This window comes from Cavia porcellus, unplaced genomic scaffold (assembly GCF_034190915.1).
Source record: "Cavia porcellus strain 051 isolate PalLab524CR breed Dunkin Hartley unplaced genomic scaffold, mCavPor4.1 scaffold_13, whole genome shotgun sequence".
Classification (NCBI taxonomy): Eukaryota; Metazoa; Chordata; class Mammalia; order Rodentia; family Caviidae; genus Cavia; species Cavia porcellus.
In genome coordinates this window covers 29,103,337-29,126,700 of record NW_026947496.1, presented here as the reverse complement: position 1 = coordinate 29,126,700, position 23,364 = coordinate 29,103,337, and the positions used below count along the sequence as shown (strand labels likewise).

Sequence of the window (23,364 nt, the reverse complement as noted above, 5' to 3'; positions counted from 1 at the left end):
ACTGAGTCTATGAAATAAACTAACAGCAGGCAGAGTAACAGGAGAAAAGGGCTCCAAACTTGTTCAGATAGGAAGGGTGCATTTCCTGAAGGAAAATGACATCCAGAAACCAAGTGAGTCTCCAGGCCTACATTTCCTTTTCACAGAGCATGAAATAGAGGAATAAAGTCTACATAAGGAAGTAAATTATTTGGAGAAAGATAGATGAGCCAAAAGCATGATAAACATGTAGGAGAAAGCTGGCCAAGATGATGGGACCCTTGGGACACCTGTCCTGTCATGTGAGTTTACCACAGGATACATACAAAAGAATAGATGTCAGTGTTTATTATAATATCAGAAATAATCAGTAGCAACGACCTCATTGTGAATTCAGTCAGTGCTTGAAGCTTTGAGCACACGGTGTGGGGATGAACAATTCCTGTAGGTCCAGGATGGAGGATGCTTCATGAGGAAAGAAGAACAGCTCCAGAAACTGATAGAGCTTTTAAAAAAAAACCTGTTTGAAATTAGTCTTATTCAACATACTGATTATAGAAAATTGACAAAGTAGTAAGACAGGTCAGTTAAATGCCTACTCATAGACAAGCCATTTTAATCATTTGGCATACACATTTCTGTTTTTGCTTTTACAGCACTAGGAGTTGAACCCAGTGCCTTTTCTGACTTACATCTCCAGACCTTCTTTTTCATATTTCATGTTGAAATAGAATCTTAATAAGCCACTAATTTTCCTTGGACTCAAACAGCAATCTTTCTGCCTCAGCCTTCCAGAGATTACAGACATGCACCTCTACACTCAGGTACATTGTTTCTCTTTTTCTTTTTAAATCTTTTTTATTTTAAAGAAACAAAAGAAAAAATATAAATCAAGAAGAAAACACACCTAAAAAACAACAATAAAAGTAAAATGACAAGAAAAAAACAGCTACATACAGATTTTCAAACCAAGATGATAGGAATTTAACAATGGTTGTGATACTGCACATTGCTATCTTCAAAGTAGTTGCTCAGGCCATTATGTATAGGAATAAAACAAAACAGTAAAATGGAACAAAACATTGGATTTCAAAAGCAAGATGGGGGGAAATTCCCATTGTGACAATTGTCACAATGCACACTGCCATCTTCCAAGTAGATGCCCCCAACCACCTGCCCCAGGCCCGCAAAGACAACCAAGCAATACAAGCATCAAGCTGTTCCTTTCACCTCGTTGCTATCATCTCACCCAGAGTCCTACGAATCAGTCACTTACTGCAGGGCAGGGGGCAGGGATGCCGTTCTGGTTTCCCAGGCCACACACTGGCTGGCTCATGGGACAGCATGGTTCTGCTTCTTGCTGAGTCTCTTACCTATCTGCATGGCAGAGCCTGCTTCACAAGAAGGCATAGTTCTGCTTCTTGCAGAGTGTCTAACCAATCTGCATGGCAGAGTACATCATGTTTTTCATGGAATTTTTAAGTAATTATATTAAAATGGGGTCCTATATTTTAATAGGTGCCTATTTATTTATTGCATAAATATGACATTCATTTTATTCATATCTTACTTTGTTTATTCAAACATATAGTTTTGTTTATTCATACTTTATACCTTTGTTTAGTCACACTCCATATAAATGTGGCATATATTTTATTTATTCATCTCTTATGTAACATACATTTTGTTTATTAATACCTTTATCCATCCAAACATTGCTGTCCCTTACATTCCCAGTCATGTTCTTATGCACATAAGCAAGGAAGAAATCAGTAGGTGTCAGAGGACCTAACTGCCTGCTGAACTCCAGACATCAAAGAGCTGTCTGGGCAACACATTTCTCTGTACCTCTTCCTGCACACTCTCAGCATGAAGTGGAATTCTCCTATTTTAACTTGGGTTTCCTGTTCTGTTGAAAATTATTGACCATTTTTAGCTATTTTTTCTGTCCATTTTCTGTTGATATATATTTGCCCAGTATCCTTTTGGGCTGTTCACTATTTTTTAACTTATTTTTTACTAGTAGCTGTTGGTGATACATAATGAATGCATTCAAAATAAAGAACTGGTATATTTACGTATCACATTTTAATACTTTTCACTTTCCCTTTTCCTCCTCTCCCTTCCATCTTTCCTCGTTCCCAGATCCCCTTCACAAAGTCTGTCAATTATCTTTTTTAATAAAATTCATCTATTAGTGCACGTTCGCAATACCTAACACCTACTTTGGCTTGGGTATTTGGTAATACGTACCTGACACATCATAATTCTCTTTTATATTCCTTCCCGCTCTACCTCCCCTGCTTTGCCATTTCTTGATCCTTATCCCATTTGCAGATCTATCTCCCTGTTTCCTTTCATCTGTCTTTTTATTTTGTACTTTATTTATACTTTGGGAATCTCATAAGGGAGAAACCGCGTGGTATTTAAGCTTGTTGTGTCTTATTTATTTCATTTAACCTTATGATTTCAAGATGCATCCATTTTCTTACAATTGAAACCAATATGGAGAGTCTTCAAAAAATTAAAACTAGAAATTTCATTCAACCAAGCTCTTCCCCTACTAGATATCTTCCCCAAAGAGCTAAAAAGTTATATTACAGTGACCTATGCATACTCATGGTTATCCCAGCATAACTCATTTTAACTAAATCTTAGAAACTGTGAATATTCATCAAAGGTGAATGGAAAAAAACATGGTGTTTATACAATGGAATACTACTCTGCTATAAAGAAGGATGGATTTATGTCATTTTTTATTTCTTGAATGACTTTATAAGGTCTTTATACATTTTGGATTCCAGTTCATAGTCAGCTATCTATCAACATTTCTAAAAGCATATTATCTCTTAAATGTGATTAGAATGACCCTTGTTTTATAGATCATTTTAGTTTTGGTTGGTGAAAATTTAACAGTATATGTCTAAACCCCTTGTTCTTGCTGAGCTTAAAAGATTTGGTTCTTTTTTAAGGTTGTATAAACTTTCTTTACTTTTCTCTGTAATTTTAAAAGATTTCCTTATATGTCTCTTCATTAGATCCAGGATGGTTTGTGTATGTTGTGGAGTAGAGCTATAATACTCTCTTGATTCCCTATGGAAGCTGGTTTTGCAGTCTGAGTTACTGAGTCTTTTCTCCACCAAGTTTGATGATATAGTCTGTGTGCTACAGTCTGTGTTTTACAGTCTGTTTTCTAGGACTTCTGTTGCATTGTATACATCCCCTCACCTACTTCTGAATCAAGGCTAACTTCTGTTGGGGAAACAAAACACTTGTCCACCAAAGCCTTTCTGGGACCTCCTGTCCACATGGTCAGCAGAGAAGGCACTGAGGCAAAGTGAATGACAGGCCCTATCAGTATGGCATAATCCAGGGTTCAGTAATATATTCTTGATCGGTGAATTCTAACAAGCAAGGATATTGAACACTCGGTGGCATGAAGTTACTGCTCAATAAGTATTAGTCACCTTGAGATGGATTTTTGCTATTAGCTTCTGGGGTTTCCCAGGCAAAATTATCCACTATACACCTCAGTGCACCTCTGAGCAGGCTTTGGTGAACCATTCAGCCTGTAACATGGGAATCTGAAAAGCTATCTTTACACAAGCATTTCTTTTGCACTTATGTTAAATGCCTCCTCCATTGAGGCTGCAGATGTGGCAAGGTCCTATGCCAAAATGATAATCTGTTATTTGCAACACACACACACACACACACACACACACACAAAGTCTGGCACTGGAGAAGCTGGGGCTGAGTCCCTCTGAACTTGATCTATAACCCTACAAGCTTTTCTCCACAGTGCGTAGAACAGATTAATGCAGCCCAGGGCCCCGGGGCTTGAGTCAGATATACTCATTGCTGGGCCATTAGTGAGTCCTTCTTGCTGTCCTGCCTGGGTGCCTTGGAATTCTGAAAAGTAGCTGAGTCCTGCAGAGGGACAGTGAGAAAAGAAGACTCAGCACCAACAGGGAGGAGCAGGAGGCTGGCTTGGAAGACGTGAGGCCAACGACCCTGATGTGTTTCCTTCCCTCTCCACACTTAGTGAGAGCACTGAAAACCATAAGTCACTTAGAAAGAGCTAAAAATATCACAGGTTAGGAGGTTTGTGGCTTCCAGGAGAGACTAGAACAAGACAAAAAGATCTCACGTGGGAGCTGTGAGCTGCGTTTCCTCAAGCCTCCTACTCCTTTAGGGCCTGTGCTCAGCCACAGAGAGTTATTAGTGTGTGTCCTGTGTTAGCTACTTTTAAAAAGCCTGCTTTCCTTACGTCCCCTGCTCCCTTTCTGGACAAGCTGAAAACAAGCAGTCTTTGCGGCTCCAAATCTATGACTCCACCTCCTGCAGCAGCAGTTTCACTTTTGAACGGTCTCGGCTCCAGGAAGTGGCAGTTATTCCAGGAGGATCAGCAGCAGGTAGGGGCCCTGGGTCTTCCCACAGGCCCAGGAGGGGCCGGCAGGTGGTAAGTCAGGGAAGGGGTGGGTGTTTGAGGGCTCAGTGGAGGTGCACAGAGTGTTTCCCAATAGCAGAGTACCCTACTGTTTACCCCAGGAAGGGCCAGAGAATCTGCTCAGAGAAAAATTCACCAACCCGACTTCCCACATTCTGCTCTCCTCACAATCTCCCCAGGGTGACGTGGGCTTGTGGGGCAGAGATGGATGGATTCACAGAAATAGCTACTGTAAGAGACAAGGAGACAGACGTGGTTGCTGTCCCACCTCCCCAGTGCCTTGTTGTCAGATCCTCATTGGTGGACACAGAGTCCCCAGCACATGTCTCCCAGAGGGCTGATACCTAGCTCCTTTCTGCATCCCTAGTCCAGATTGTTGCCCTCTCCCTGTACTCCCAACACTTGCAACTTTCCTCAAGGAATTTTCCAGAGCTCTGTCCCCATGAATAATTGAGTCCCACAACCTACCTTTCCTCTACTCTCCTCTTTCTAGTTCTGTTCCTGTCAGTTTATTCAGTGGTCACAGAAAGTTGCCAGTTGCCTTGGTTTCTTTTATTCAGGCCTGATTGTGTCTGCACCAAAACTGTATAAACTTGAGTTTTGTGACATGTGTGAGGTGGGATAGGGATTCACATGAAATCCAGTTTGATTGTCTAAACAGAATCCTCCATAAACCACCCAAGTGACGAGTGTTTGTTAGTACCAATTATAAGGAGAGTCAGCACAGAACAGGCTGGAGCAGGAGGCTGGCTTGGAAGATGTGAGGCCGAGGACCCTGATGTGTTTCCTCCCCTCTCCACCCTCAATGAGAGCACTGAAAACCATAAGTCACCTAGAAAGAATTAAACTGGATAGCTATCCCTGATGCTTATTAGAATGGGAAGGAATTTCATATTCCCTCACTGAGCTGTAACTTCTGTGAGGAAGACTGCCATCATTTTCCATCTTTCTCAGCCTCTTCAGAATTTTACACTGTGATAGAATGTTCTATGTCCAAGCTGGTGTGTGTGTGTGTGTGTGTGTGTGTGTGTATTGCTAAGTTTGGATCCTTATGGGCATTCCATATAGTATCAGTCAAGTGCTCTGCCACTGAGGTACATCTCCCCCTATTTTATTATCATCATTATTTTGCTTTTATTTTGAGATAGCATTCTCTAAATTGCTAAGATTGGTTTTGACCTTGTGATACTCTGTATTACCTGCCAAACAGCTGAAAGTACAGATATTGACCGCCATATCAGGCTGGACTCTTCTACAGCTGCTAGTCACGGGGGATTATTCGGGAAATGTGTGTAGCAAGACTGAAAAACGATTTTAAATTTCATTAGATTAAATTTGAATGACCACACATGACTTCAGTTTGTTTATGTTCTAAACTCCAATCTGTTTCTTCCTTCTAGAGAGAAGTCTTCAACCTCTGGAGGCCAATCCCAGCCAGATCCTGGTACGCAGGCTCAGGAGAGGTGATTTCCATCCCTGTGGAAATTCTCCTTACTCTTCTTCACCTCTAAATCCAACATTGCTGGTACTTGGGGAAAGCTATGGCCTCAACGATCATCACCAAGAAGATTAAAGAGATTGCCACCTGCTCCATCTGCCAGAACCTGATGATGAACCCAGTTAGCATCACCTGCGGACACAGCTTCTGCCAGATGTGCTTGGAGCAGCACCTTTACAAGGTGCAGCTCAGTCAGGGGAAGAATATATTCTGTCCTCTGTGTCATTCCCCATTCAATAAAGACAGCTTCCGGGCCAACAGGCATCTGGAAAGCATCATTGAAGTCTTTGAGGAGATGGACCATGAGTTGCAGTGTGAGGCCCACGGAGAGCAGCTCCAGCTCTTCTGCGAGGATGATGGCCAGCTCATCTGCTGGCGCTGTGAGCGGGCACCACAGCACCAAGGGCACACCACGGTGCTGGTGGAGGACGTGTGCCAGGGCTACAAGGTGAGTGTGTACCCAGGACCCAGCAAAGACCCACCCTGTACTCCTCCCTAGGCCCCAGAGGACTGACCAAAGACTAAGATGATGACCTTGAATAACATGGGATTTTTTCTAGTTGAAAAACAGCTTGCAATGGGTTTTTGCAGAGTCCAGTCCAAGCTGTCTATCCTGACATTCAGCAGGATGCTCAGACTTCTGTCCCTGTGGTCTGCGTCCCTGTGGACTTCTCCCTGTTCTGGGACATGGAACACCCTCATGGATTTTGTTTCCCACTGCATGTGTATTAAGGCCTCTTCAGAAGGATCTGGTCACAAAGGATCACAAAGGGGAAGAGGGCTCACTACCTGTGGGGACTATGTGTTCCAATAGAGACACAGGCCAGTAAAGTCACTACCTATAGCATCAGCCTTGGGCAGTGAGAGGGGCAGGGAGTAGTGTATTACAGAGATGACTCCTTAGGATGAATAAACTTAACCCCTGCAAGATGTTCCGACAGAGGAAATGGCACATGGTGCAAAAGCACAAACAGGAGTGCTCCTGCCTCACTGTGGCCAGGCCCCAGAGCGTGTGCAGAAGACAGGCAGGTGGAGAGAGTTGAAAAAGGGCAGGACCTAGGGGTCAGTTCCCAGTCTCAATCCTAGGTCAGTGTTATCTGCCACTGGACATTTTCACTTGAAGAATAAAAGGGCAGTAACTGAAAAAAACACCAAGAAACTCCTAAAATAAAATGAATTTTAAGATTAGAATTCTAACTATCCCATTAAGAAGGTAACAAGAAGGTAGTTTCAATCACAGCTCCAGAAAAAGGGACACAGAGTAGGAAATGAAGGGTGTGGGATGTCACTGGAAGGAGAGGTCTGGGCAGCTCCCAGGGGTCCCTACGGAGCTGGCCTGGGAGGTGGTGAGGGAAGGAGCAGGGTGGCCCTGCTGCACAGCTTTGCTGGAGCTGAGGGCCATGTACCCAGTGTGGGCTTCTGGTTTATCCTCTGTGACGCAGAGCTGGGCTCCTATGAGAACTCCACAGGAGTTAAGTCCTTTCCTGAGGGTGTTAAGAATTCATGAACATATTGGGCTTCCAGAAGGATGAAAGTAATCTTTCTTTCTTTCTTTCTTTCTTTCTTTCTTTCTTTCTTTCTTTCTTTCTTTCTTTCTTTCTTCTTTCTTTCTTCCTTCCTTCCTTCCTTCCTTCCTTCCTTCCTTCCTTCCTTTCTTTCTTTCTTTCTTTCTGTCTGTCTGTCTATCTGTCTTTCTCTTTCTTTCCCTCTCTCTTGCTTTCTTTCTTTTTCCTTTTTCTTCACTTTTGAAAGTGATGAACCATCAGCATCAACTTCAAATCACTTTCCAGGAAACTATGTGAAACCAGTTGTAAAAATAACTCAAAACCTCAGCATGGACACTAAATCCTTTTAGACTGACTTCATGATTCCCTTTTCCAAAATCTGTTAGAACTCCTTCAACTGTATTAGATGTTCCTAAATTTAATAATATCTTCATCGATCTGCAGCTCTCCTACAAGTCCCTTAAAGGTTCACATTTGCAAAAGAAATGCCCTGCAATTTGTATTGTTTATCTCGGCACATTAGTGCATAACATCTTGGTTTAGATAATTACTATATCTAATAACTAGCCCTATTTCCTTGATCATATTGTGATGTTGGACATGGGTCAGGCTCTGGTCAGCACAGCAGACACTGACCCACTGCTGACCAGTTACATCCCCCCTAAAGTGAGTTATTTATACACATTCAAGCCTCTTTTCCACACCTGTTTAGGTGGTTAGCGGATCCAGCAGGTTCTATTGCAAAGTGTAAGAGCTCAACAAATACTCAGTTATTTTAACACATCTCAGAGCACCAGGATTCCCTTTAGGTGCTTATGAATAATCACATTCAATAGACTTTCTTCATCCAATTTCTCTCTCAGGAAAAGCTCCAGAAAGCTATAACAAAATTGAATGAACTCCATACAGAATGTATGAACCAGAAAGCATTTGTGGCAACACAGATAACTGAGTGGCAGGTAAGAATCTGAGGTCATTTGTCTCAAATTGTTTCCCATTCTAGTGCTTAGGTGCAGAGATGGTGGTTTATTCTTACTGAACTTGACCATAAAAATGAAATCTAAAGGAAAAACAATTGTCTTGTGATGTGCTTTTTTCCTTCCATGAGATATCATCACCAAGGCCTTGAATTTTCCAATTCTAATTAGCTGAAATTCCTGATAACTCATTTAAAAGAAGTAGAATTGTGGTAGCCATATGAGTAGACAAATCGCAGCTTGATTTCGCATATTAACCACATCATCTAGTGTGCAGGCTTTAAACTTATCTATTGCATTTACAACAGGGGGGTCTGGCTGTCAGTTTTAGAGGTACAGAAAGTGCCTTGGAGAACATTCAGAAGGCAGGCTTTCTCCGGGTTGAGATACATAAAGCCAACAAAGAAAACCAGCTTGAGTCATAAAAACATTATAGCTGTGGCAAGAACCTCAGTACCTGCAAGCTGAAGGCTTTCAGACCATCTCTATGGCTCTCCAGGCTCCACAGTATCAGAGATACGTTCTTTTGTGGACCTATCTTTGGAACCCATCAGCTGTCAGTCCATGGACCCAGACCAGTGAGCCAGTCTGCTTCTTCCAGGGTCATTTCCACCTCTGCCTCCTTTATGTGTGGAGGGTGAACCAGAACTTCTAGAGATTGCTCTTCTGTTCCTCATTTCTGGGATCCTGGGCAGGGGTATAGTGAATATATATGGGAAATCCTTCAGTACAGGAGGAATCTGTTAGGTTCAGGCATCCTATGCATAGGAATGATTAGGGTGACCCTCAGCAGTTTACCACAGCACAAGGCTGCCATACTGGGACATTCCCCCATCAAGAATCAATGACCTTCCTTCTAACCTGAGTGCTTAAAAGATGGAAATTCGGGGGATAACTTTAGAAAATTCAGTCTTTCTGCATCTGAAGGGCCAACAGGGAGCTTGGTATTTTCAAAAATCTTGAGCAACTTGTGGAGAAGTTATATCACACTATCCAATGATACATTCATTTTCTATGTGTGGTAAAATAGACATAATGAGAGATTTACGATTTTTTCAATTTTTAAGTGAGGAGTTCAGTGATATCAAGATGGTTTTGAAACCATCACCCTATCCATCTCAGAACTTTTTCATATTTCAGCATAAAACTCTGTCTCCATTGGCTACTCCCACCACCTGGCAAACACTGATCTGCTTTCTGTCTCTACAAATTTAACTATTGTAGGTATCTGATTTAAGTGTGGTCTAAAGTACTTTAGTCTTTTCTTTCTGGTTTATTTCACTTAGCTTATATTAAGTTTTGATTCAAAGTTCATGCTTTTTATAGCATGGGCCAGATAGTTCTTCTTTTTAAATAACTACTTATAAAGAGTGCTCTTCATTATATACCGCATTTTGTGTAGCCATTTATGTTGTACAAATGCTTGTTTTTCTTTATACTATTGATCGAACTTTCTTGGTTCTAGGATACAGTAGAGACTCACAGACAAAAAATCAAGTCTGACTTTAAGAATCTCCATAGTTTTCTGCATGAGGAGGAGAAGTCTTTTCTTTGGAAGCTGGAGAAAGAAGAAGAGCAGATACTTACAAAACTAAGGGAGAGTGAGGCAAAGCTGGAGCGGAAGAGTGATGAACTTGAGGAACATAAGGTTGAGCTGGAGGCAAAATGTCAGGGCTCAGACCAGAACCTGTTGCAGGTGAGGCTGCGAACTTGGGGAAGGAAAGGAGGGTTCTGATACTGTGCTGCTGGGGGAGAATGGTCAGGAAGCATGGGACAGATGGGCAAGGCCTGCTTTCACTCCAGTGTGCACAGTAGTGGGGTAATTTAGGTAATTATTCTTTCATATTTTCATCAATATCATCAGGGAGCTCCATTAGTCTATGGCATGCCTTTATGTGAAATATAAAAGCACACTTCCCTATGGCATGGTGCTCCACCCCTGTAATCCCAGCTAGAGGGGACGTGCAGGTAGGAGCATTGCAAATGTGGTTTGGTGAGACTCACTATGAAATTAAAAGTACTAAAGTTGTTGGCTGGTGGTGGAGAACTTGCTTACATGGGTGAAACTCTGGGTTTAATCCCCAGTGGTGTGGGAAAAAAAAATTCTTCTCTAATGGATAGTTTATGTCACCATTTCCCCTTAGCCCAGGTATACAGACCCCTGTCTGCTTTTCTCTCCTAAAATACTTCTCCAGATGACAGATGGTGACAGTGGGGCAGCCCAAAGAGGGATAAAATTTTCCCTTATTTGTGGGTAGTGTACTTGTTACAGAGCTACTGTGGGGCTTCTTCCAGGTACATGAAAGACACACTCATTGAGTTAAACCCCTGCAGCTGTTAATTCTAGCTCCCTCTAGTGGGACTGGAGGCCATACTATTTGAAGGGGTAGTACACCTGCTCCACCCATGATACCAGCTGCCACCACCTTGGTGGCTTAGTCCTAGGAGCTGTGTGGGCATCCACCATAGAGGACTTCATGGTCTCTACATAAAGTCACTCTGCAGGTTATGAGGTCCCTGAGAGCCAGTCTTGCAGAAGGGAGGCTGAGCAAATCTCCACTCATGTTCCCAGCAGCCACAGGCTAATGCCACGGGGGCCATTGCTATTTCCCACAGGTTTCCCTGGCCACATCAAAGCCTCCTACTTCGTGGGCAAAGGCTGGATGGGATCATTGCTCCTGGCTTTGCAGCAATGTCTGAGGCTAGGTCCCTCTTTCTTTCTTGGGGAGTTTATTTACAGACAGTGTCTCCCATGCCACAGCCCATGGAATCCTGATGCTAACACAGTTGCTTTTTGTTCCTTGCAGGATGTGAAAAGCACCTTGAGCAGGTGAGTCCCATGTGAATGCAGGAGGGGAGGGTCTGGTGGATGAGCTGAACAGAGAGGACCTCTGAGGAGTTTCTGCCTCTGCCTCTTCCAGGACTTGTGCTGTGAAGCTGGAAACACCCGAGGCCTTTACCTTGGTGATTCAGACTGTGTGTGGTGTTGCAGAGCATTATTTGGATGTGAAGAAAATATTAAGACGTCATCAAGGTATCTAAGTGCAGGAATTCCTCAGTGCTGTCAAGCAGAGATTGTAAAGTTGTATTCAGTGAAGCTGTCATACTGTCCTTGTGCTGTATGCTCAGACACTGAATACATATTGCATCCTGATCACCTGTAGGACCTTCCAGTTCCTCCCATCTGCTCTGGTGATAGCAATTCCCATCACTCGCTTTGCACATCAGAGAAATGGGTATATTCACAGTTTTTATTTCATACAGCTGTGCTGAAAATGTACTGCATTCCCACATCTGGCAAGTGATAAGTTCCAGGGTGTGCTGTTAGATATGACTGGAATACTTCTTGTGATTATTTCAAATTCTTACAGAATGGCAAGAAAAGTATGTGAGTAGTATGAGTAGGTATGAATAGTTCTAGGACCTTGACTCATGTAACATAAACTTAGAACCACCTAGGAAAATAGGAATTAGTGCTGCATGCTAGAGTTTTCTTTTCTCTCTTTTCTGTTAAACACTGCTCTCTACAGTTGCAAAAGTTCATATCCATAATTACCAATTGACACAAAAGCTTTGGAAATTTTACCATTCATGTGACTACAAAATTGGGTCTAACTTGAAATGATTTGGTGACTGTATGAGTTATCTATTACTTCCAACAAACTACTAAAATTATGTAAAACAGTACAAATGTGTATCACAGACTTTGAGTCAGGAATTGGGCACAACTTGGGGAGGTCCTTTTCACAGGGTCTCAGGAGGCTGCCACGAGGTGTGGCCAGGCTGTGTTCTCATCTGGACACTTGTCTGGGGAAGGTACCATCCTTGCTCTCTTATCTGCTGGCAGGATTCATTCCCCTTGGGTTGCAGGATGTAGGACTCTGGCTTCTTGCTGGCTGTGGCTGGAGGTTGCCTCAGCTCCACAGGCCTCCTATCAGCTCCTTGCAAATGAGGGTTAAACATGGCCAATTATTTTTCAGCATAAAGCCAAGAGAAAGATTCATCATAGCAAATCTGCTGGCAAGATGGGGTATAAACAATGAATCATAGTCACAGTAATTATATTCCCTCATCTTACTCTACCCTGTTGATCAGAAGCAGTTATCAGACCCTGCTCACACTTAAGGAATTGTACAGGAGCCTGAACTCCAAGAGGGTGGCTTCAGGGTTAGGTCCCTTGACCTTGAGCCTGTCTGCCCCAGTTTACTTGTCTGAGCTGCACTAATAATGAAACTAACGTCCTTTATCTCACTTACTTCGCATAATTTTTACTTCAGAAATGTTGATGCCTTTGGTCACAGGATTCTGCCTTAGGCGTTGTAAAAGGAACACAATTTAGTGATCAAGACCTTGAGGGAAAGTGTTGCTATCTGAGATTCACATCTTAAGATCTAGATCCTATGGATCATGAGACTGTACCTCTTCAGTTGAAAAAATAAGAGAACACATTTCTGCTCCACATTTCCCTGTTTCACCGTGTGTAACTTGTAACTTTTGTCTAATGCATTTGAAGTGGTACCAGTTGTACTATTAATTTCAGTTTCTCCTGTTTTATCAGTGAGGTTGAGGGGTTTTTTTCTTCTTGGTTGTTTTGTTTTGTTTTATATATCTATCAGCCCTTCAAATGCTCTGGTTTATCAGTGATTATCTGTGACATGACAATTTACTTTCCAGTGTTAAACCCCAGTTGTTGTTAGGACAAATGAAATTTATGTTGTTAGGATAAATGAAATTTATAAATATGTATTACATTTGATAGCACAATTTAAAGGTAATGTTCAAGTCATTATTGTACATGAATCATGTGTCCAGACAAAAGCTGGTTACCTAGAGTAGCTGATGTAAATCTAGCTACTGTAAATATAACCCATGGGACAATGAGGAATCCTGATATCATAAAAGTAGGTAAAGAAAATTTAGCTGTCAGTTGTGGTCTAAGAGTATTAGGATCCTAATTGTGGTGTGGAAGACATTTGCTAAGTAGGTGAGGAAGGTTTTCTTATGCATCAAACCTGCTGATGTGAAAAGTGAGGTCCTGTATTTCATGAAAGTTCCATAAGCACAGTCTGTTTCCTTAGCATACTCGCTGATCTGCTAGTTCTGTAGCGATGCACTGAATGTTTGCCCTACAGCTTGATTTGTCAAGTCACTAATGAAACCATCCCTCTACTGATTGTATTTACATCTGAGGAGAGAGAAAACTACACCTCTAACAACATGTAACATATATAGACACAAAGTTTAATCCATACATATAAAATATATTGGTTGCATGTTTTTAATATAATGTATATTATGTATATAAAAACAAAATGGGTAAATATAGAGAGGACTGGATTTTAATTTATATATTATAAAACATAGTAGGTGTGCCACATTTGTTGTATTATAAATATTTTAAATAATATGCATGTATATGGATACAGCATTTGATTAGTTATTTATACTGCTTTTACACAATTGCTCCCTGCACATCTACCTGGCTATGAAATGGAGGTGGAGAAAGGCCTTCTGCGCTCCACTGCTCAATGACCCTGGAGGTTATCAGGGGACAAGAGGGGTTTTGGACAGGATATACCCATGTTCTGCTTACTTATGGTCGTTGGCAACTCTGAATGACTAAATAATAACAATGATGATGGAAAAGTAGGAAATTGCTGCATCCCAGGAGTTCTACTAAAAATAGGCAAAAAATAACTCAGTGGATTCTCCCCAACATTCTCTGCAGTAGATATTAAGGTTTTTACTCTATAGGTATACCTGACATAACTAGGAAAAAATAATTATTGGATTTGAATACAGGTCGGTTTTATTTAAAATAATGTTCTCAGTATAAAAAGAAATGTTTGGTTTTATTTATGTTACAGTTAGCGTGACTCTGGACCCAACTACAGCTCATCCTGCCCTGATTCTGTCTGAGGATCGGAGACAAGTGTCTCGGGGATGCAGCCAGCAGAATGCTGAAGTCTCTTCCAGGAGATTTACAGCCTTCCCCTGTGTGCTGGGCTGTGAGGGCTTTAGCTCAGGAAGACACTTCTTCGAAGTGGATGTTGGAGAAGGAACAGCTTGGGATGTGGGAGTCTGTATGGAAAATGTGGAGCGGGGCCTCAACATGAAGCAGGTACCTGAGCTTGGATTCTGGACCATCCGACGGTGCCCAGAGAATGGCTATGTAGCACTGACCTTTCCCCTCACTGCCCTTAAGCTGCGTGAGCGCCCCCTGGTGGTGGGAGTTGCTCTGGACTATGAGGCTGGAGCTGTGTCCTTCTACAACATGACCTCTGGCTCCCACATCTTCACCTTCCCCAAGGCTTCCTTCTCTGGTACTCTGCGGCCCTATTTCCAGGTTTATCAGCATTCACCTTTGTTCCTGCCTCCATGTGGTGAGTAGAGAAAGGAGTAAAATCTCCTTGGTTTGAAAATGTGGGAATTCCATAAGGGCAGAATTTGGCCAATTTTCCTCATTGCTATTTCTCCAGCACCTAGAGTGGTGTAGGGTTTAGGAGGGTATTTAATAAATCTTTATTGAATTAATGTATCTAAAGACTGTAAAGATAGCATAGACAATCAGTGTGAGTGAGGAGAAAGCAAGATAAAGTGAGGATTACTCATTGCACTCTGCACCCTCTTCAGTGCACTCAGAAACTTGATTTGCAGTGCGGATTGGTGGATGAAAGAGACTTTCCATTGTCTGCTTACTGCAAAAGAGAATATAGAAATCAAAACAGCAGTGACTGTTGCAACCACTGACCTGTTGACTGGAACTGCAGTCCTAGACACTTCCAGACTGTGAGCTTGCCTTGGGATTCACCACATAAAGGTTTGAGAAAGCTAAGGTTGGCTTCAGTTGGAAAATGGACTATGAGTAAAAATGAATCTCAATAGAACTGAGTTCTAGAAGAGATGGGGATTGGTCTTCTCTAGACCATGCTAGAGCCAGCAGTCATTGCAACAATGGTGTCCACAAGTGGACCTTGAAATTCCCTGTTCGTTGGAAAGCTGCCAGTCAGATGTTGTTTGCTTGTGAAAGTTTCAGCTTGAATGCTGATAATTACATGTTCACACTGCTGATCACCCAGATACACAAACCTCAACTATCTGTGGTGGGGTGCGATCAGCTCCAGACTAGTTCCTTAGGGTCCACAACTCATGTTGACACTCTAGAGCACTTTAGGCTCATTTTAAAAACAAAAAGTCCCACAGCCACCAGTATCATGAGAGATCTGACCATGCTCTTATTAAAGAAGACAAGAGATGGCATCTGATTCCCAGAAATCTCTCCTTCTGATAACAATTCTGAGCACAACTTGTGTATCACATCCCCTCCTGAGTCCCCAAAAATAGATACTGCAGACAGACCTGCTGGGCACAAGCTTCCTTGAGAGGGTTAGCTCCTCTTCTCTATTTATGAGATAGTGAATAAAATTTTCTCCCTGTTCCCAGAACTATCTGCTTATTTACTGAGGGTATGGAGTAGATAAATAAACTGCTGTTCAGTGAGCAGGAGATACACTGAGCCCTGTGTCTGGAGACTCATGATTAAGAGAGGAGAGGACTCTTGTTCTGTGAAACTCTGCCTTCTGTTTATGTATTGTTTTCTTTATCTTCTATTAGACACAAATTCCATATGTCCTGTCAACATTCAATAACCTATAAGAGTTCCCACTTTTCCTTTCTGGTGACACTGTTTTAGAGTTATATGAACCTGTGTGATCTGAGTTTCAATTCACTGGACTACAGCAAGTTATAAGAAAGAATAGGACCTGCTTATCCACCATATTTAATATTTAAGGCTATCATGGGTTAAGTTTGCCTCTTCTCTGGTCCTTCATTACTTTTAAAAGGTAAAAACTTGATTTTAGATATGAGAAAGAAATGTTGTCACTAATCTATGGGACTCGCCCCAGACCAAAGGATTAGGACCTATGTAGTTTTGTGGGTTCTCTGGAGAGCACTTCCATAACCTACTGAAGCCCAGCTTGCTCCAAGAAAATTAAAAGGGACTTGGTTGAGGGGTGCAGCAGGATACTGATATCCTGAAGCTCTGGAGTGATGCTAAGGAGCTTGACCCAGGGCTTCACCAGGGGTCAGTTCCTTGGTCTTTCTCAGGACCTCCCCTATTCCAGGGAAGACACAAAAACATCTGTCCTCTCTCCCATGATCCCTGTCCTTATGGAGTCCTGCATGTGTTCAAGGGGCCTCTCCTTGGGCTGGAGAAAGGAGCCACCAGGGCTGCAGTTGTCCACAAGTGGAGCAAGACCCTTGTAGCCCCCTGAACTACAGTGTCCCCTTCCCTACAGATTCTTCCCTCTGGGGGATGACCCAGTACAGCACTTAGTGGTCTGTGCATGAGGTGACTCTCAAAGTAAAATACAGGGACTTAGGATACTCTTTCCTTGCCATTGTCACACACTGGAGGCAACAGGTTAAAGTTCCAGAAGAATAATGTCACGATTAAGAGTTTATTTCTTACAAATCTGTTCATCAAGTTGTCTCTTCTAACAGCTCCTTCTTCTTTGTTTTTCTTTTCCTTTTGGACCTTGGGCGGTTTCTGATGGTACTCAGAGCGAAAAGAAGGAGCCCAAGCAGAGGATTCCCGGAGTCCACATGATACAAAGGACTGGCGGGGAGGACACCACCCGAATCCCGCTGCAGAACCCTGGGGAAAGCGAAGGCTTTTCCCAGACCCCAGCGCTGGACAAGATGACAGCCTGGAACCACCTAAGCGCCAAAGGACCCTGTCTGCTGCCCTAACCCTGCCCTGCCCAGACCCCATCCAGCCCTAAACCAGCCCCGTCCATCTCTGTGGCCATTGAGACCTCTCACCCACATACTGCTTGCTTCCTAGAGTTGCAGAGTGACGGACTATCCTTGGTGAACCTGACTGCTCCCCTGATGGGTCTCTGCAAGAGCCTGAGGCCAGGGGACCAGGTTGCTTTCTTACAGGAACAGGACCTTGCCTATGGAAGACTCTAACTGTAGAAGCACAAGAACAGTGTGATAGAACTACTCACACTCGATCTACTCACTTCTAAGGCTGATATGTGACTGAATTTGTTCCAGATATTGTTTACAGATTCAAAAGGTAACAAGGACACCCAAGGAAGAACGTGTCCCCAAACCCCGCAGAGAATCTGAAGAATGTTTGTATTTTCTCAATGCTAGTTCTTAATAGAAATATAAGAAAGGTCACCTACATGAAATGCAAGATCACATGACTTAAGTAGAGGGTCAAAGAAGCTCAGTATCATTCCATTGCAGTCTCCTTGGCTTTTATATGCGATCTCTTCTAACTGATTTAATTTCAGCTCTGTAGATTTCCATACCAGAGGCCATGGCATAGAGTAAAGCCTGTGGAGCCCGCAGCACACACCACAGTGCAGGATCTGCTACTCCATGCACTGCAGAGTGTACACTGCAGGGCTGCTGGCTCCCCACTTGGTTCCTAGACTGGGAAATTTTAAGACCTCTCCACTTGGCTGTGTCTCCCTTATTTGAAGTCTAATGGCCCCAAGTACCTCTCTGGTGTGTGCTTTCCTCTCCTCCATGGGTCCTCTTCACAGTCTCCATGAGATATTCCCAATTCCAACAGTATCCAAGTGCTCTGAAGTTCTCTTGCATAGGCTTGAGACTTACAGGTTCCAGTTTTGGGTTCTCCCACATCCTCAATCATCATTAGCAGTTTGATTAGTGCTGCCACTTGGGAGTAAGTGATAAGTGACTGTTGCCTTGTTTGTCCAGAAGTTTCTGTTATCATCAGTTGTAAATCTCTTTGCATAATTGTTAAGCATTTCAGTTTCTTCATGTATAGTCTGCCAGATGACACATCTCATCATGTTTTCTGTTTCCTATATTTTCTTAGTAAATTTCACGTATAATAGTCACGATACTAATCATTCACTGTTTCCCAATATTTTAAGTATTTTTACACAAGAATGTTTGTGTTTTTGTAGAGCATTAACTAATTGAGAAATTTTTCATTTAATGTAATAAAATCATTAATTTCTCCCTTCTGATGTGTGCTTATGAGATTTATTTCAAGAAATTCCCCCTTACTCCTAGTTTGCAAACAGTCTTTTATTATGGACTTGAGAATCTACCTTATGCTTTAGGCATCTACTGCATTAGGTTCACATTTTTGTTTAGGGCTAAGAATTAACTTTGCGTAGAAGAGACTAACGAGAAAAACATAAGTGAAGGAAGGTCTTTTTTCCTCTTCCATCTCAAGGTATGCTGGCCCATTGTCATGTCTGCATTCAGGGAGGGATTTTTCCTGACCATCTGCTCTCTGTGCCTCCTCAATGGTGTGTGCTGTCTCCGCGTCACTTGTTCAGCCCCTGGAGCCTGTCACAAATTCTCCATTATGGTTCCATGTCGCCCTTGTTCCTTTCGTTCCTGTGGACCTTTTTATTCTATGTCAACTATAGAAAGATGTTTACATCAGAACTGATTTTGTTTATTTATTTTATTTTTTGGGGGGGAGTATAGTAGTAAGTACAGATTTTCATGCCCTAGCAACCTCTTCACCCATTTATTTTTTAGTTGGTCATTTTTTACCAACGAACATTTTGCTACTTTTGAAAGACTGGGCTTTATTTTTAAAAATCTCTTCCAGTTCTTATTTGTCTTCTTCCTAATTTCTATTTTAAATATTATCACTTTTTTCCTCTTTGTTTTGCACAGTTTCATCTTCTTGAATGATTTATCCTCCTAATTTTATTTTCATGTTTCCTAAATGATACGTTATTGAGCAATGTGGTTATCAGGCAATGTTTTAAGCACTGTTAGTGAGTTACACTTAATGTAACTTTTATAAAGGACATGTTTGAAAGTCAATCTTGCTTTTATTAGCTTCTGTTAAATGCCCTGGTTTCCTCATGAGCCATCTCACTGTAATGTTTTCATACGTGCTGTACTGAGCAAAGGAGCTGAGGCATGTTCTTAAAGAGTTTGAGAGGGCATGTCCCAAGCTCTGCATTTTTGTGACTTTAGTCTGAATGGATAAAGCCTCAGGCAAGGGAAGGAGAGAATGATACAGTGCAGGATGGAAGTTTTTTGAACACTAACTGGGCAAAAATTCTATTGAAATAGTTTCTGGGAAAAAAAAAACCCCAAAACGTACATCACCAGGAGAAGACTGGGACCGGTTTGTCTGACATCCTGAGACTGGATTCTCGGCCAAGGCTTTCCGTTTTCTTCCTTTCTGGTCAGGACCTTCCCCTTATTTTTTGCTTCCCCCTTATGACCTCGGATGGTAACAATCAAGCCCTCAATATTTCAGCTAAAGGCTGAGCTCATAGATAAAAAAGGAAACTCATTTATTATCACAGTTGGTTTTTAAAGTAAAATTTTAAAAACTTACACCTTCAGAACAAAACACATCATAAAACATCCAGCTGTGACGACATAAGAAAGGCTTCCTTCTTTCTTAAGTCTCATTATTTCTCCATTTTGGAAAGGTCTGTTTTGCTCGGCATAGAGTTCCAGGTCTTATTACTTTATTCACATTGTATTTACTGTCTTAATGTTTGTATCATAGCCATTAAAATCTTTAATTTTTATATGTGTTGATCTGTGAAACATCAATTGTTACCCGCTACATTTATCAATGTTCTCTTCCTCCTACACACTTTGAGCTTAACTTCTCTTTTTTAGTTTACTTGGTATAAGATAAGTTCCTCATTTGAGATCAACTCATTCTGAGTTGCTATAGATGCCAATAGATATGAATTTCCTTCTTAATACTGTCATCACTTGAACTCATAAAGCTTTGCATGTTGTGCTTTCATATTCATTCGTGTCAAAGTATTTTCTAATTTTGTGAGTGATAGAACTGTGGGGGACCGGCAGCGGCTGAAAAGATAAGAAGTATGAAATATAAATGAACTTTATTTTGAGAATGCGGGGAGAGACACCCCGGATCCCCTGGGGCATGGCATCCCCGCCCAGGGTTGGTGATCTCTCCATGGAACACGTGGAGTGGGGGCATATATGTAGCTTAGGTTAGGGGTGGTGCCTGAGGGGGCATTAGGGATGCACAGGTAGCCCATTGGCACTAGTTTGGCGCCAGAGGTAGATTCCTAGGGGTGGGGGAGATAGAGCCCCTTGGCTTTACCGGCTACAGTGTCCTGTCTGGGCCAAAACTCTTTCAGTGAGGACTTTTTCTTTGGGGGTCATTGATGCTTTGATAGTATGTTGGGCTAAATCTGGTCCTGTCTCCATGTACTGATAAGTACAGAGTGGGTTAGACTATTCCTTTTCCCTTCGATTGTCTTTAAGCAATGTAAATAGGGCTGGCTGAGGTGCTAATAGGCAATCTTTGAAGCTAGTTGACTGTCACAGTTTCCCCTTCCTTTTACTCCCAAAACATTGTTGAGCTGGGCAAGATGAAGAACACAGCTGTCAACTGGGACTGAGCCTCAAGATAGAAGACTGCGACTTCCCAGGGCAAAAACGTTTGCAAATCAGAACTGAAGCACTAACCCAAAACATTAGCTGCTACCGCAGAGGGGTTACGCAGATTAGTCTTTCTGCATATCTTTCTCTGTGCATACTACAGAGGTGCTTTCAAGCCTTCTACCCAGCCCAGCTCACAGTATCCAGATATTTCCCGCCATTCTCACAGTCACTCATTCTGAAGCCATTCCCTTCTTCATGAATTAAAAAAAAAAAAAAAAAATCTTTGTTGGACCCTGGGGAGAAACCTTTCCCCCTGTCAACCATCATCCTGGCTGGACTGAGGACCCCTTGGTTCCCCCTAACTATAAATATGTCTTAGTGTCTTTCTTTTAACCATGGGTTGCACTGGAAGCGGTAGATTGGAATTAACTTATTGGAATTCCAGTAACTTTTCCATGGGCTTATAAATATGAACTTCCTGGACTGAGATGAGGACCAGCAAGGGCTTTCTCTATGTATTTGTTTTAGATCTCTGTCATCCTCTAGTTTATCGAATGTGTGCTCCTGTATATAGTTACAGGATTTTTAAAAATTTATTCTTCCCACATCTTGTTTTTAATACATCTGCATTTATTCTATTGGTAATAATACAAGATTTACATTTGCCATTTTGAGGTATATTCATTTCTGCTGTTATTTTTCTCCATTCCTGTTTTATTTTGCGTGAATATTTCTCTTGTGTATCATGCTGAGGTATTTCTTATTTCTTTTAGCAAACTCTTTGAGTTATTTTCCTAGGTGTTTCTTTGAAGGTTTCAAATAACATTTTACATAAACTGATTTGATTTAATGCTAATTCAATAATATCGGAAAATGGTAATTGTAGCAATGTCTATATCACTGCAATATGGTTCCACTCTACCTCTCTTCATTGTCCTATTATTGTCACACAAATTGTATTTTTATATACCACATGCCTAACTACTCATATTTATTATTTTAAAGATATTTCAAAAGATACAGCAGGAAAAAGAGTTATGAATAAAAAATAGATTTATGCTATCTTTCAATTTTGCTTAAGTAGCACACTTTCGTGGTGTCTTTATTTCTTCCAGTGGATACAGGTTCCTTTTTTTGTGTCCTTTTTTGTCAGCCTGGGCCATTTTTTGTAGTATTTCTTACAGAGCAAGATGGGCTCTGTTTTATTAACGTATTAATTTCTCCATGTTAGAAACAGTTTTTGTGGATGTAGAATTCTTGGATGACTTTTCTTTTGATAAATTTCAATATGTCATATGTGGTCCCTGACCTCCATGGTTTCTGATAAGTCATCTGTTAATCATCCCAAAGGTCTGTTATATATGAGTACTTGCCTTTCTTTCTTTCTTTCCTTCTTTCTTTCTTTCTTTCTTTCTTTCTTTCTTTCTTTCTTTCTTTCTTTTTCTCCCTTCATGATTCTTTTCATTTATTTATTGATTTTTTTATCTTTTTTTTTGTCTTTTTCCTTTTTATTGGTACCAGGGATCAAACTCACGACTGCCTGCTTGCAAGGCAGGCGCTTATGCTGCTGAACTAAATCCCCAGCCCCTATTGATTATTTTTGAGACAGGGCATTGATGTGTAGTTCAGGCTGACCTTGAGTTTACTATGTAGCTCAGGCTGGCCTCAAACTCATGGGGATCCTCCTGCCTCAGCCTCTTGAGTGCTGGACTTTAGGTGTGTTTCACCATGCCCAGAAATTCTTTGTCTTTTATTCACTGATCATGTTATGTATAGATAGAGATCTTTGAGTTTGTCCTACATGAAATTCACTGAACTTTGAATTTGGGAAGGTTTGAGCCATTATTTCTTCAAATATTCTTTTCCTCCTGTATTTACACTTTCTATGGAGCTTCCTTATGCATATACTAATCTAAGCTGACTCTATCCCCTCAGGCTCTTTTCCTTTCCCTTCATTCTCTCTGCTTTTGTTTCTCTCCCTGAAGAATCTCTGCTGACCTTTGTCCAAGTGCAGTGATCCTTTCTATGCTCTGTAACAATGATTACTGAAGCCTCTAGTAGATTTTCCTTTCACTAGTTAGCCTTTAATCCCCACACTGTTTATTTGAGTGAAGAACTTTATTAAGTAAATATTTTGGGCTTGGAATACAGAGACTGTTCAAGAAACTTAATAGCCTTTAGGTGCATTATAGCTGGTTCTGAGGCTATGCAAGGAAATTATCCACTCTAAACTTCAGCTCACCCTTAAAACAGGATTTAGTCAATATTCAACCGTCTCAGGGAAATTTAAAAGCTATATTTCATAGTTTTGTGACAATTAAGCATGAACTAAGCAAAGTCTTTAGTATCCTTAAGACTTTCTTAGGGGATGTGCTCTGCCAGGCCCATCATTCTGAGTCCTTCAAAACTGTCTCCTCCCATATTTTCATTCTTCATTCCTATGCCCTTCCTCCTGCTTCTATGTGGTTCTTATTCTGTTATGGTTTATCATCTGGAAAATTTGTTGACATGGTCACTTTGACTCTTCGATGTTACTAGGTCTCCTCATAGTTTTCA

The 23,364-nt window shown here is 41.5% G+C and overlaps 1 protein-coding gene across 4 annotated transcripts; it reads left to right on the top strand.

Moving 5' to 3' along the window:
* The first annotated feature begins 4,151 nt into the window (after positions 1-4,151).
* LOC100727489 (E3 ubiquitin-protein ligase TRIM38) lies at positions 4,152-18,422 on the top strand. 4 transcript variants are annotated; one of them, XM_063259991.1, is made up of 9 exons: positions 4,157-4,441; positions 5,830-6,375; positions 8,296-8,391; positions 9,875-10,105; positions 11,217-11,239; positions 11,331-11,443; positions 14,277-14,530; positions 14,615-14,792; positions 16,975-18,422. In XM_063259991.1, the coding sequence occupies exons 2-9, from the start codon at positions 5,971-5,973 to the stop codon at positions 17,193-17,195; spliced, it is 1,521 nt and encodes a 506-aa protein (XP_063116061.1). In that variant the 5' UTR covers positions 4,157-4,441; positions 5,830-5,970; the 3' UTR covers positions 17,196-18,422. The 4 variants fall into 4 exon arrangements, with proteins under 4 accessions (XP_003468829.2, XP_063116061.1, XP_013006881.2 ...); XM_013151427.3 differs by having other exon boundaries at positions 4,159-4,394; positions 14,277-14,792; XM_013151426.3 differs by having other exon boundaries at positions 4,159-4,441; positions 14,277-14,792.
* The last annotated feature ends 4,942 nt before the right edge of the window (positions 18,423-23,364 follow it).